A 14,979-nucleotide genomic window follows, 5' to 3' on the forward strand; every position below is an offset into this window, starting at 1 on the left:
AATCATCCCCTAAAAAGCTGTGTGGGTATCTAGCGTCTGATTAATAAATATCTTAACACTGCTAAACAAAATTTCTTGAAACGACTTCAAATTAAATGAAAGAATTTTTTAAGAAAAGTGTTATCTTAGTAACACTTTTTTTTCTTTTGATGTCTCTATTTCTTTTGAAGTTAACCTGCAAGTTTTCTAAACTCTAAGCTTGCTTGTCTCCAAATACAAAGTAAAAAATGTTAATGTACTATTCGAAAGTCAAATAGTTTGCGCAAAAACTGTCTTCAAAGAACAAGAAATACGTAGATTACCATTAATATTATGAGTCTCATTATTCTCAATGAGTTGAAATATTCATTTGCTTGAAAAAGCCGAGAAGACTATTTTCGAAACAGAATATATTTAGAACTATAGCAGCAACTATTTTCCTTGCATGTCATTAAATTCCTCTGTTCTTTATCCTGAAAAGAAAGTTTGTATCTTGGCCAGGGTTGTATCCACAATTTTTTTTTTGCGAAGGTTTTTTTTCGCGGGGGTGGGGGGAAGTTTAAAAAAAAACTAAAAAACCCACCAAAAATTTGTTTATATGCATTTTGTTATATTTTTAGGTTTCGGACAAACATTTTTTTTCTTTTTTTTGCCCCTTAAAATACGGACTTTTATCTTGGCTGCATTCAAAAAACCTTCTTAAAAGAATGCAAAATATATTGAGTTATATTTCCTTATTTAAGTCACTTTTATTGGACAGATATTTAATACTTACTTAATGTTAAACATATTATGTTTACATGTTAAAATGTTATGCTATTTATAAATACCATTGTTATATCTATTAAATAAATGAAAAGATACTTAGCAGACAGCAAGACTGTTTTATTTTTCTCACTTATGGAGCTTGAGTTTTTTTTTTCTATTATAGGAGTGGAAGGCTACTAAAAGTTGAAAGCTTAGACAGCCATGAGCTGCACCAGTTATCCAAACTGCGTCCAGCCGTCTCCAAATCCTACAGTTTTGGTGGCTATACAGGAAACGTCTCAACGCAGCTTCTTGAGTCAGAGCAGAAACAGACAAATCAGACTCTTCTTAAGCAGGGTAATCATATATATATTTTTTACTTACAAAATATCTACATTTTCCTAAGTTAGGGTACATCTATTTTTTTTGTGGGGGGGGGGGGGGGCAGTATCTACTCTATATCTTTGATTATTAAAAAAAACAGTTTTTCTGATGAAACTATTGACCGGAATTGAAACTTAAAACGAACAAAAATTATTGCTTCCCAGTTTATGCAACAAATTATGGGAAAACTGTTTCAAACAGACTGGTTCGTGATATGTCCCTATATTTGTACTACTACTACTACTAAAAACTCACCGCAGCACCAAACCGTCTGAGGCCAACACAGCTACGCACGCTCCTCCTCCATCCCAATCTAATTAAAGCCTCCCTTTTTACACCCGCCCACGGAGTTCCCATTTCCTTTAAATCTTTCTCCATGAAGTCCTCCCACCCCAGACGAGGACGACCTGATTTCCGTTTAGCCCTAGACGGTTGGCCGAAAAGAACAATCTTCGGCAATCTGTCATCCTTCATCCACACAACGTGCTCTAGCCACCTCAACCTTTCTTTCATTATAGCCCTAGAGAGCGGTATTGAACCACATTTTTCGTATAGCCTATTATTTGAATTACGGTTAGTCAGACGGGTACCCAGAAAAATCCTTAAGCAATTTCTCTGGAAAACATCTAGCAAATCTTCATCCGCTTTCCTGAGCGCCCATGCTTCAGAGCCATATTTGACCACTGTCATCAGTGTAGCTTCTAATATTCTAATCTTGGTTCGCAGACTTATCTTCCTACTCTTCCAAACTTTTTTTAACTGTGAGGAAACACCCTGAGCCTTGGTTATTCTACTTTTAACATCTAAACTGCTCCTACCATCTTTACTAATAATACTACCAAGGTAAGTGAAGCTGCCCACCTGATCAATCTTTTCATTATCCAACGTCACCTTTCCATCTTCACTTATTCCTAGCCTTAGAGACTTAGTCTTTTTAACATTAATTTTCAAACCTATTCTAGTACCCTGAACTCGTAAAACCTCTAGAACTTCATTCATTTTGCTTACACTTTAATCTAGGATGCTTAAATCATCAGCATAATTTAAGTCCAGGAGACTTTTTCCTTTCCACTTGATTCCGTGTTCTCCTATAGGCTTTTCTGTGCTCCTTAAGGCAAAGTTTATCAAGATGATCCTTATAACGAGGTATAGAACACGGCCCAATTTAACTCCAGATTTAGTACAAAACAAGCTGCTAACCTCTTTTCTTACCTTAACCGTAGCAGTGTTATTCTCGTACATAGCACTAATCACTTTCATGTATTTGTCTGGTATACCATACAGTGATAACACCTTTACTAAAGCTCTTCTATCAACAGAATCGAACGCTTGCTCATAATCTATAAAACTGAGGACCAAAGGTGTTTGACAACTCAGGCACTTCTCAATTATTAGCCTAAAAGTGAAAATTTGGTCGACAAATCCTCTACCTTTTCTAAAACCACACTGTTCTTCTCTTAGAACTTTGTCTACGGCATCTCTCAGTCTGAAAAGCATCATTTTACTAAGTAATTTACTACCTACAGAGACCAGACTAATGCCTCAATAATTACCCCACTCACTTTTATCACCTTTCTTATAAAGTGGCTTAAGTAAGGTTTTCCTAGAATCGTTAGGCGCTTCCCTTTTTCAAAAATCATATTCATAATCTTCAGTAACTTATTTCTAACCTCAGAGCCACCGTATTCAATAAACTCATTTACCAACCTATCAGCACCAGGAGCCTTATTATTTTTTAATCCTTATAGTACTGTCGCTAATTCTTCCTATTAAAACAAATCTTCCTTCACATCCAAGGTATCACAAATAATTTCATTTTCCTCTACATCTTTTCCTGCAACTCTATCTCGGTTAAGCAAATTCTCAAAATGTTCGGCCCATCTCTCTTTAGTTCTTTCCTTATCGCTAATTGTGGCCCCATTCCTATCTTTAACTGGGCCAAGTCTGGATTGACTACTCCCTCTCAATTTATTAATATGCCAGTACAATATATTATAACTATGCGGCTTAGTTGCATCTAACGCGCCCTTGGGAAATTCATCCATTACCACCACTCTATACCACCTTAGCCCACAATTTACTACTGTCTTGTCTGTCTTGATGTTCTCTTTGTTTTTTCATGATCTATCACTCATATCATTTTTACGCAAGTTGTTTCTCTTTTCTATTAAACATAAAGCTTTTTCACTGATATTCTTAGCTGTAGTTCTAGCTTTCTTCCCTAAGACACCTTCAGCAACTTCACAAATTATTTTTCTAATATTAGTCCAACCATTTTCCACATTATCAAATTTTAAACTCTGAAGTTTAGTATTCAACTGTTCCTGGAAAGTTTCCCTCAAATTCTCATCCTGGAGTCTTCCAACATCATAACTTCCTGGGAGGTAGTTACCCTTCTGATACTTCAATTTTAAACTAACCCTTGACATTACTAGATGGTGATCTTTACTTTTAACATCAATAACAGCACTCCTATATACCCTAGTATCTTGTATTGATCCTGCCAGTCTTCGGTTCACAATAGCATAATCAATAAGGTTCTTTTTCTTACCATCACATGAATACATGTTAACTTATGAGCCATTTTATGACCAAACACCGTATTGGTTATAACTAGATTGTTATACCTACAAAATTGCAAAAGTCTGTATCCATTACTGTTTTCTTTTTCTAGATCAAATTTACCTATCTATGCTAGGATATATAGGCTAGGATACCATCTATCCCTATTTCTACCGACCTGGGCATTAAAATCTCCTAGTTAAAACATCATATTTCTACCTGGGATCCTTTCTATTTGCTCCTGTAACTGTAAATAAAATTCATCTAAGTCACTAGTATCTCCGTCAGTCGATTTTAGAGGGGCATAAACTACTATAACTTATACTCTGCACTTTTTAGTCATAAAATGAGTGATTAGTAGTTGATATTAATACTTTCCCAACCTAAACAGGATTTAGAAGCTTCCTTATTCATCATGAGCCATACTCCCTGTCTATGTACCCATCCTTCCTGCCTGAGTAAACGAATTCTATATCACCTAATTTCATGTTTCCTACCCCTGGCATATGAGTTTCTGAAACTCCTAATAAGTCCAGTTCAAATCGTCTGAATCCATCAGTCAAAATGTAAATACGATGGTCATTTTTTAACGTCGTAACATTCCAAGTTCCAATTTTCATGTTCTTTATATCATTGAAATTTTTTGCGCCCCAGGAAAAGCAATGATCCCGAATACCAGTGCAGGACGGGGATCACATATCTTCTCAAGTCTACACCGAAGTGCTTAAGCCGGCTTAGAACCGGACAGCAAGAAGTCCCTGGGACCTCCATGAATGGAGACCTTGTGCAATCCTGGGCCCATCTTGGTTACAACATGGTTTTCAGCACTTTGCGATGCTTTTCTATCAACAAGAGCCTATATTTGTAGGATTCTGAAAAACTAGTGCTTTACTGAAAACACAAAACCTATGTAGTAAAACATGATCAGAAACATGAAACTCCAGCCTGCAGAAAATAAAATAAAATTCAAATAGTCTTTTACCGGCCATGAAATCAACAAGTTCTATGACACAATTTTAACTCCATTCAAAAAAAATACACAAAGCATAGTTTTTAGTTAAACAGTAGTTTTTCAGAATTCTACAAATACAGGGAAATATCATTAGCCTGTTTGTTTGAAACAGCTTATTAAAAATATATGGCATAAGCCGCGAGGTAGTCGTTTTTGTTCGGTTTTTGTTTAAACTTTGTTCTTTACTTTCATCAGAAAAACTTTGGTTTTTTAATTTTTTTTTTTTTCGTTTTTGTTGGTTTTAAAAATATTGACAATAGACCCTAAAAAAAAATTTATACGACTTGGGCAAAGAAACTAAAGAAGTCTGGATGAGTTTTTGGTAAAATAGGACATTAAATATAAGTTTAACTTCACATCTCTCTTAAAATTTGGCTTTAAAAATCTAGAGCTTGCTTGAATAGCACTTGACTTACTTTGACTTAGGTCTCCTACCGGATGCTCCTCGGCGTAGAGAGTGACATCTGCCTCCTCCATCCATTTCGATCACACGGGGTATATTAACCTTAGTTTTGTTGAGGAATTGTAAATAAAAATAATTAAATTGTCTATGAAATTATAAAAGGAATTTAAGATGCGTAGTTACCAAACTTCACTGACATTAGTGCTTTCTTTTGTTTTGCTTCTATGACCTTAGCATTTTAGGAGAACTGATCATTACCGGCGCTAGAAAGAGAATACGCATTCCAAAAAAAAATGTTTAACTTAGAAGGCAGATCTGTGTATCATCAGACTATAAAGCCTTGTCTATAAGAGTATGCATTATACTATTGGCTGTTTTAAATCACCCCTTTATTACAAGCTAGATATTTAAGACAATACGATAAACAAGACCTCAATGTTTCATCCCCACTTGGCTTGATGTAGCTTTTTAATGCTCTTCTCAACTATAAATCAACAAAAAGCACACAGGAACTATCAATAGCTTTAAATTGAACCTTTAAACATCTCTCAACGATGTTGTCTGCATGAAATTGAAAGATACTTTTTTGGATTTTTTTTTTTTTTATTGGAAAAGGCTTTTTTTGGGTATTCTCGTTGAAGAAACTAGAAAAGCAGCCCAAAAGGTACTTTTTAGATACCATATGGCACTGATTAGATACCATATGGAAAAGAACTTATCAATTGGAAAGAACTTTAAAGTTCTTAAACCGTTTTAAGTAAAAAAAAAGAGGAAATTGTGCCACAGTCAAGTGCCGATTCCTGGCATTTTATGCTGTAAAAAAAGCAGTTTCGACTCGAATGTGGTTGAAAGACTATCGATTCAAAATTCTGAGAAACTCCATCAGTGTAGAACTATCGAACAGCTTTGGGCATAATGTCCAATTTCAGAAGCCAGTACTGCCGCATGCAGACGTATGTTTCCGACCAGAAAAGAAAACAAAACAAAATTAACAGTAAATGTAGACCGTGTATTCATAATCCTTACGGTTTATCGTGATCACTTAGTTACGCTCTAACATTAATAGGGATCAGTGTTGTTTTTTTTTAGGATAGGCAATGTTCAGACTTTCCGTGAGAATTCCTTCAGAAAAATATGATGAGAAATTTAACCCCAAGCCTCCCCTTATTTGGAATCGTGCTTGGACTAGCCATGCAGTAAGAGTGGTGGGAAGCTAACAGCGCCCTTCTTATTATGGAAGCGGTAGTTTTTTATTGTCAGTATAAAATCATTGACTTAGTAAAGAGTAATGCGTCTCCCAAGTGATTTTTTTCAGCCTCATCATATAAAACGGATAGTCGTAGAAACTTAGTGAGTGGAGAAACTTAGATTCGTTTGCAAATTAAAGTGTCCAATTTAAAAGCAAAACCAACTGGAGGGCAACCTGCTAATCCAGCCCACCCTCGGTATCCCTAGGTGCTCCTGATCCAACATGACATTGGAGCGAAATTTCAAACTAGCCATTCTAATCAAAAGAATCTAGACGTACTAAAAAGTCTCTGGGTGTGACTTGACGGGTGCAGTCCCAAGAGTAAGGGCCCAAACTATGTTTTTAAGATTAACTACTACTACATTATTAGCCACATAGGGTATCTTAATCAGCTTTTCTTTGGGAGTGGCGAGATGGAGAAGGGGGAAACACTTATGAAAATTACTGAGTCTTTACTTTATTTACCCAAATTAAAATAAAAAGCTTTAACAACGATATTGCTGAAACGTTTGTCTTCAGTGAAAATGTCGTCGATTGTCAAAAAGTCCCTCCGCATAGACTCTTTCCAAAGCCCTCCACGAAGTACCACAACCCCTCTCCCTTCTAACTACTAATTCTAATACGACTACTAATAAAAGTTATTACCACTTTTTAGTGCTGGTTTTCGTGCAGCCCTTTTAGATTTTAAGGACTTCATTATATGAAAAAAACAATATTGGTATTGCTTTCTCAACTAAACAATTCACCATTAGGACAGTTTAATTGTTTATCAAAATAATGCAATGTTAATGCCCTAAATATACCGTATTATAAACATTATGACCTTCGAAACCTATTTCTTGCCAGATTCAGATGGAAGCTCAGCTTCTGTATCAAGGCTGAGCCCGTCTAGTTCGGGATACAAATCTAGTCATCCTTCAGATGGAAGTGCAGCAGTTTCAACAAACACAAGCCCAACTCCGAATGTAGGGAGCAAGCGTAGGCATCATGATACAAGGCCATCAAAGTTGGCGTCAGATATATCCGAGGTATGTATTTAAAGCCAACTGCATCATCTATTCAGAATAATGTTAAGTTAAATATTAAGGAAGATGGAATTCTAGACCATGATTTATAAAATTTTGAATTGCGCTGCAGTTTCAGACCATGTAGGAAACTAAGCTATTAGTAGAGATGCCTTATTGAGTCCGAACATGACCACGTGGTTTATGGTTTTCTCAGTGAGAATGAAAAAACAGGAATTTTATAACTTGAAAAACCATGAATTTTGTCACATTTATGGTTGTTTTCATGGATGGTTATGTGTGTTGTTCGATTTATTTGATGTTTTTCTCGGATGTCAACATCAAATTATGGATGTTATATGGTTTTCTCAGTGAGAATTTGAAAAACAGGAATTTTCTCACTTGGAAAACCATAAACCACGTGGTCCTGTCACGAGTAGCACCTGTGAACTTGATTTACATAAAGTTCGCTGAGAGCGTGCACTTACAACAACAACAACATCAACCTTGGAACACCTGTGCTGTCGACCTCAATTCACCTATCGTGAATCAATAGTTCCCCTTAGAAACAACAAATTAATTTCCCTTTCTTGACAGATCAATCAATCAATGACATCATCTGTCAGACTTTAAAAATTTTCGCCCTAGAAACATTTCTCCAGGAATAGATCCAAATCATTAATGTCTTTGCCTCGGGAACAACTCTTTTGGTCGAACTCCAAAGGATATTAATAACCAAAGGCCACGGAAACAATTAGGCAAGAAACATCTTAGCGATGAATTGTTTTAGCGCGCGAAAAGGTTTCATATTAATTTGAAATGCGTTAGCGCAGAGATGCCAATAACAAAGGAACACGCTGAATTTACGTTTATGGATTATTTGGGCGAAACCGTTTTAGACAGGTTATGGAACTATTTCGGCGAAACAGATAGAGACATTTTAAAAGAAGATTTTTGAAGAGATTTTGGAAGAGGTTTTGAGTGTGGTCGTTATAATACACAAGTTTCATTTGAACAGTGTTGTGAGGTCCTCTAACCCAACCCCAAAGGGTTCCAATCCTCCTACCCCAACCCCGAAGGAAGCCCCCGGTCCTCAAAAGCCCCCCAAGCTCCCAAAGGCCCTCCACCGGTCCCCAAATGTCCCCCAGGCCCCCAACTGTCCCCCCGGACCCTCAAAGGCCCCCCAAGCTCCCAAAGGGCCACCGGCGCCCCCAAAGGTCCACCCAGACCCCCAACGGCCATTCCCGGGCCCCCCAAAGGCCCATCGAGCTCCCAAAAGACCAACGGGGTCCCAAAGGCCCTCCACCGGCCCCCAACTGCCCCAAAGGCCCGCCACAGGTCCTCAAAGGTCCCCCGGACTCCCAAAGGACCCACGGGGTCCCCAAGGCCCTCCACCGGTCCCCCAAGGGCCCCCCGGCCCCCAAAGGCCCTCCCTGTGCCCCAAAGGCCCAGCCAGACCCCCAATGGCCATCCCCGGCCCCCCCCAAAGGCCCATCGAGCTTCCAAAGGACCAACGGGGTCCCAAAGGCCCTCCACTGGTCCCCAAATGTCCCCCAGGCCCCCAAAGGCCCTCCCTGTGCCCAAAGGCCCTCCCTGTGCCCCAAAGGCCCTCCCCCGGCCCCCAAAGGTCCCCCGGACCAGAGAAGCGCCGCCGGGATAACACACACACACACACACACACACACACACACACACACACACACACACACACACACACACACACACACACACACACACACACACACACACACACACACACACACACACACACACACACACACACACACACACACACACACACACACACACACACACACACACACACACACACACACACACACACACACACACACACACACACAGACACAAATACACACACACACACACACACAAACAAACACAAACACACAAACACACACACAAACACAAACAAAAAAAAACAAACACACAAAAAGAAACACACACACCACCACAAAAAAACACACAAAGACACAAAAAAAAACACACACACACACACACAAAGAAAAACACACACACACAAACACAAACACACACACATACACACACACACATACACACACACACATACACACACACACACACACACACACAGACACACACACAAAAACACACACAAACACACACACACAAACACACACATAAACAAAAACACAGAGACATACACACACACACATACACACACATACACACACATACAGACACACACACACACACACACACACACACACACACACACATAGGTGAGTGTTGTCTGAAACCTATGATTTGGGATATGTAATTTTCTATTTCTGACTTTTAATAACCGGATTTCTTAGTCTTTCGTAGGTGTGTGGTGTCTGAAACCTATGATTTGTGATGTGTGGGTTGCTATTTTTTGACTTTTCTGAGCAGGATTTATTAGCCATTCGTAGGTGTGTGTTTAATGAAACCTATGATTTGGGATGGTTAATTTGCTATTTTTGACTTGTCTTAGCTATATTTCTTAGCCTTTCATAGGTGTGTCCTTTCGGAAAATTATGATTTGGGAGGTATAGTTTGCTTTTTGGACTTTTCAGAGCTAGGATTCTTAGTCACTCATAGGTGTTTGTTGTCTGAAACTTCGAGTTTGGGATGAGTAGTTGGCTATTTCAGACTTTTCTGAGCTAAGGTTTCTTAGTATTTCGTAGGTGAATGCTGTCTGAAACTTATGATTTGGGATATGTAAATTACTATTTCGGGCTTTTCTGAGTTAGATTTTTTAGTCTTTCATAGGCGCGTGATGTCTGAAACCTATGATTTGGGCTATGTAAATTTCCTTTTCTGACTTTTCATAACCGGATTTCTTAGTCTTTCGTAGGTGTGTGGTGTCTGAAACCTATGATTTGGGATGTGTGGGTTGCTATTTTTTGACTTTTCTGAGCAGGATTTCTTAGCCATTCGTAGGTGTGTGTTGACTGAAACCTATGATTTGGGATGGTTAATTTGCTATTTTTGACTTTTCTGAGCTAGATTTTTTAGCCTTTCATAGGTGTCTCCTTTCAGAAAATTATGATTTGGGAGGTATAGTTTGCTTTTTGGACTTTTCATAGCTAGGATTCTTAGTCACTCATAGGTGTTTGTTGTCTGAAACTTCGAGTTTGGGATGAGTAGTTGGCTATTTCAGACTTTTCTGAGCTAAGGTTTCTTAGTATTTCGTAGGTGAATGCTGTCTGAAACTTATGATTTGGGATATGTAAATTACTATTTCGGGCTTTTCTGAGTTGGATTTCTTAGTCTTTCATAGGTGTGTGATGTCTGAAACCTATGATTTGGGATGTGTAGTTTGCTATTTTCGACTTTTCTGAGCTAGGTTTCTTAGCCTTTCATAGGTATGTGTTGTCAGAAAATTATGATTTGGGATGTGTAGTTTGCTATTTCAGGCTTTTCTGAGCTAAGGTTTTCTAGTATTTCGTAGGTGAATGTTGTCTGAAACCTATAGTTTGGGATGAGTAGTTTTCTATTTTTGACTTTTCTGAGCTAGGTTTCTTAGTCTTTCGTTGGTGTGTGTTGACTGAAACCTATGATTTGGGATACGTAGTTTGCTATTTTTGACTTTTCTGAGCTGGATTTATTAGCCTTTCCTAGGTGTGTGTTGACTGAAACCTATGATTAGGATGAGTGGTTTGCTATTTTTGTCTTTTCTGATCTAGATTTCTTAGCCGTTCATAGGTGTGTGTTGTCTGAAACTTATGATTTGGGAGGTATAGTTTGCTATTTGAACTTTTCAGAGCTATAATTCTTAGTCCGTCATATGTGTTTGTTGTCTGAAACTTCTAGTTTGGGATGAGTAGTTTCGCTATTTCAGGCTTTTCTGAGCTAAGGTTTCTTAGTCTTTCATAGGTGAATGATGTCTGAAACCTATGATTTGGGATATGTAAATTACTATTTCGGGCTTTTCTGAGTGGGATTTCTTAGTCTTTCATAGGTGTGTGTTGTCTGAAACCTATGATTTTGGATGGGTGGATTGCTACTTTTGACTTTTCTGAGCTGAATTTCTTAGCCTTTCATAGGTGTTTGTTGTCTGAAAACTATAGTTTGGGATGATTAGTTTGCTATTTTTGACTTTTCTGAGCTAGGTTTCTTAGCCGTTCTTAGGTGAGTGTTGTCTGAAACCTAGGATTTGGGATATGTAAATTACTATTTCGGGCTTTTCTAAGCTAGATTTCTTAGTCTTTCATAGGTATGTGTTGTCTGAAACCTATGATTTGGGATGTGTGGGTTGCTATTTTTTGACTTTTCCGAGCTGGATTTCTTAGCCGTTCATAGGTGAGTGCTGTCTGAAACTTGTGATTTGAGATGGTTAATTTGCTATTTCCGGCATTTATTAGCTAGGTTTCATAGCCTCTCATAGGTGTGTGTTGTCAGAAAATTACGATTTGGGATGTGTAGTTTGCTATTTGAACTTTTCAGAGCTAGGATTCTTAGTCCATCATTGGTGTTTGTTGTCTGAAACCAATAGTTTGGGATGACTAGTTTGCTATTTCAGGCTTGTTCATTTTGAATTTCTGTCATGAAATGCAAGAGTTGGAAAATCAGGGTCTTAGTCCACCAGCTCAGTATTAGGGTCCCAGTCCACCAGCCTGAACGGTGGAAATTCACTAGCTCAGTATTGGGGTCTTAGTCCTCCAGCCTGAATGGTGGAAATCCACTAGCTCATTATTGGGGTCTCAGTCCACCAGCCTGAATGGTGGAAATTCACTAGCTCAGAATTAGGGTCTTAGTCCACCAGCCAGAATGGTGGAAATTCACTAGCTCATAATTGGGGTCTTAGTCCACCAGCCTGAATGGTTGAAATTCACATTAGACGACACAAAAACTTACACACACACAAAAACTTACACACACGCACAAAAACTTACACACACACACAAAAACTTACACACACACACACATTAAAACTTACACACACACACAAAAACTAACACACACACGACGAAACTTACACACACACACACACAAAAACTTACACACACACACACACACACACAAACAAACACATGCACACGAAAACTTACAATCACACAAAAACTTACATTCACACAAAAACATACACACACACACACACACAAAAAACACACACACACACACACACACGAAAACTCACACACACACACCAAAAATTACACACACAAACAAACTTACACACACACACACACACACAAAAAAAATAACAAATGACAACAAAAAAAACTAACACAAACATCAAAAAAAAAATAAAAACAAAAAAACCCACCAACACACCATTCCAAGCAATAAAAAGAACTAATAAACCCAAACGCCATACAAAAAAAAAACACAAAAATACACACACACACACACACACACACAAAAAAAAAAACAAGCACACGAAAATATAAAAACACACAAAAACAAACATGAACACAACAAATTACACACACACACACACAAAAAACTAACAAACACAAACAAACGAAAACTCACACACACACGAAAATACATACACACACACAAAAAAATACACACAAACACAAAAAAACAAACACAAGGACGCAAAAAAAAAAAAAAGAAAAAACAAAAACTCACACACACACACGCACAAAAACATACACACAAACACACATACACAAAACTTACACATACACACACCAAAACTTACACACACACCCCAAAAATTACACACACAAAAAAACTAACACATTCACACGAAAAATAACACACACACACACACTAAAACTAACACACACACGTCAAAACTTACACACACACACACACACACAAACTAACACGCACATACACACACAAACTTACACACACACACACACACACAAAAACTTACACATGCACACGAAAACATAAATGCACACAAAAACTTACATGCACACAAAAACTTACACACACACACACACAAAACTTACACACACACACACACACACGAACACTCACACACACACGCCAAAACTTACACACACACAAAAACTTACACACACACACACACACACACACACACACACAAACTTACACATGAACACAAAAAACTCACACACACACGCACAAAAACTTACACACACACACACACACACACAAACTTCACACACACACACACGAAAACTTACACACACACGCCAAAACTTACACACACAAAAACTTACACACACACACACACACACACACACACACAAAATAATACACACACACACACACAAAAAATATACAAACACAAAAACTAACACACACACACACACACACAAAAACTAACACAAACACACAAAAAACTTATATCCACACGAAATAGCTTAGACACACAAAAACTTAAACACACACACAAAAACTTACACACACACGCAAAAACTTACAAGCAAACAAAAACTAACAATCACACAAAAACTAACACACACACACAAAAACTAACACACACGCACACAAACTTACACACACACACACACAAAACTGACACACACACACACTAAAACAAACACACACACGCCAAAACTTACACACACACACAAAAACTTACAGACACACAAAAACACACATACACACATACACAAAAACTAACACATTCACACTAAAACTTACATGCACACAAAAACTTATACACACACACACGAAAACTTACACTCACACGTCAACACTTACACACACAAGATATGAGACACAAAAAAACTTACACACACACACACACACAAAAACTTACACCCACACGCAAAAACATACACACACACACACACACACAATTACACACACACAAACATACACACACACACACACACACAAAAACTTACACCCACACGCAAAAACTTACACACACACACACAAAAACTTACACACACACACGAAAACATACGCACACACAAAACTTACACACACGCACAAAACTTACACACACAAAAACTTACACACACGCACAAAAACTTACACACACACACACACGAAAACTTATGCACACACACGAAAACAACCATATCACAGTTACATTGTCTTAATTTTTCAAATTACATTTTGAATTTCTATCGTGAAATGCAAGAGTTGGAATATTTCAGTAGTGACTTGCTGTGCTTTACCTTCTCACAGTTACATTCTCTTGATTTTTCGAAGTTCATTTTGAATTTCTGTCATGAAATGCAAGAGTTGGAAAATTGGGGTCTTAGTCCACCAGCTCAGTATTGGGGACCCAGTCCACCAGCCTGAACGGTGGAAATTCACTAGCTGAGAATTGGGGTCATAGTCCACCAGCCTGAATGGTGGAAATCCACTAGCTCAATATTGGGGTCTCAGTCCACCAGCCTGAATGGTGTAAATTCACTAGCTCAGAATTAGGGTCATAGTCCACCAGCCTGAATGGTGGAAATTCACTAGCTCAGAATTGGGGTCTTAGTCCACCAGCCTGAATGCTTGAAATTCACATTAGATGAGGTTACGTGCGCACACACACACAGAGAGAGACGACTAACACACAGGGACAACAAACACACAAAGAGACGACACCTAACCTTTTCCGGCGAGTATGGCTAGGTTAGGTTAGGCTAGATTAAGTTAGGTTAGGTTAGCCAGGTTAGGTTAGCCCACGTACGCTTCACTTAGGTTAGCTTAGGTTAGGTGAGAGACAGGCAAAAGTTAGGTGTATGATTAGGTTAGGCTA

General features: G+C 38.2%; 1 protein-coding gene across 1 annotated transcript in view; it reads left to right on the forward strand.

Annotated features, from left to right (window-relative positions):
- Positions 1–14,979, forward strand: part of enc (R3H domain containing protein encore) — a 277,287-nt gene that overhangs the window by 188,136 nt on the left and 74,172 nt on the right. Inside the window, exons 8-9 of the mRNA XM_089106565.1 lie at positions 911–1,083; positions 7,183–7,364. Of these exons, the coding sequence (XP_088962691.1) occupies positions 911–1,083; positions 7,183–7,364 (355 nt within the window). The remainder of the gene's footprint in view (positions 1–910; positions 1,084–7,182; positions 7,365–14,979) is intronic.

The sequence above is a fragment of the Artemia sp. Qi Xiang Cuo genome, chromosome 21 (assembly GCF_049724085.1).
Source record: "Artemia sp. Qi Xiang Cuo chromosome 21, ASM4972408v1, whole genome shotgun sequence".
NCBI classification, from domain to species: domain Eukaryota; kingdom Metazoa; phylum Arthropoda; class Branchiopoda; order Anostraca; family Artemiidae; genus Artemia; species Artemia sp. Qi Xiang Cuo.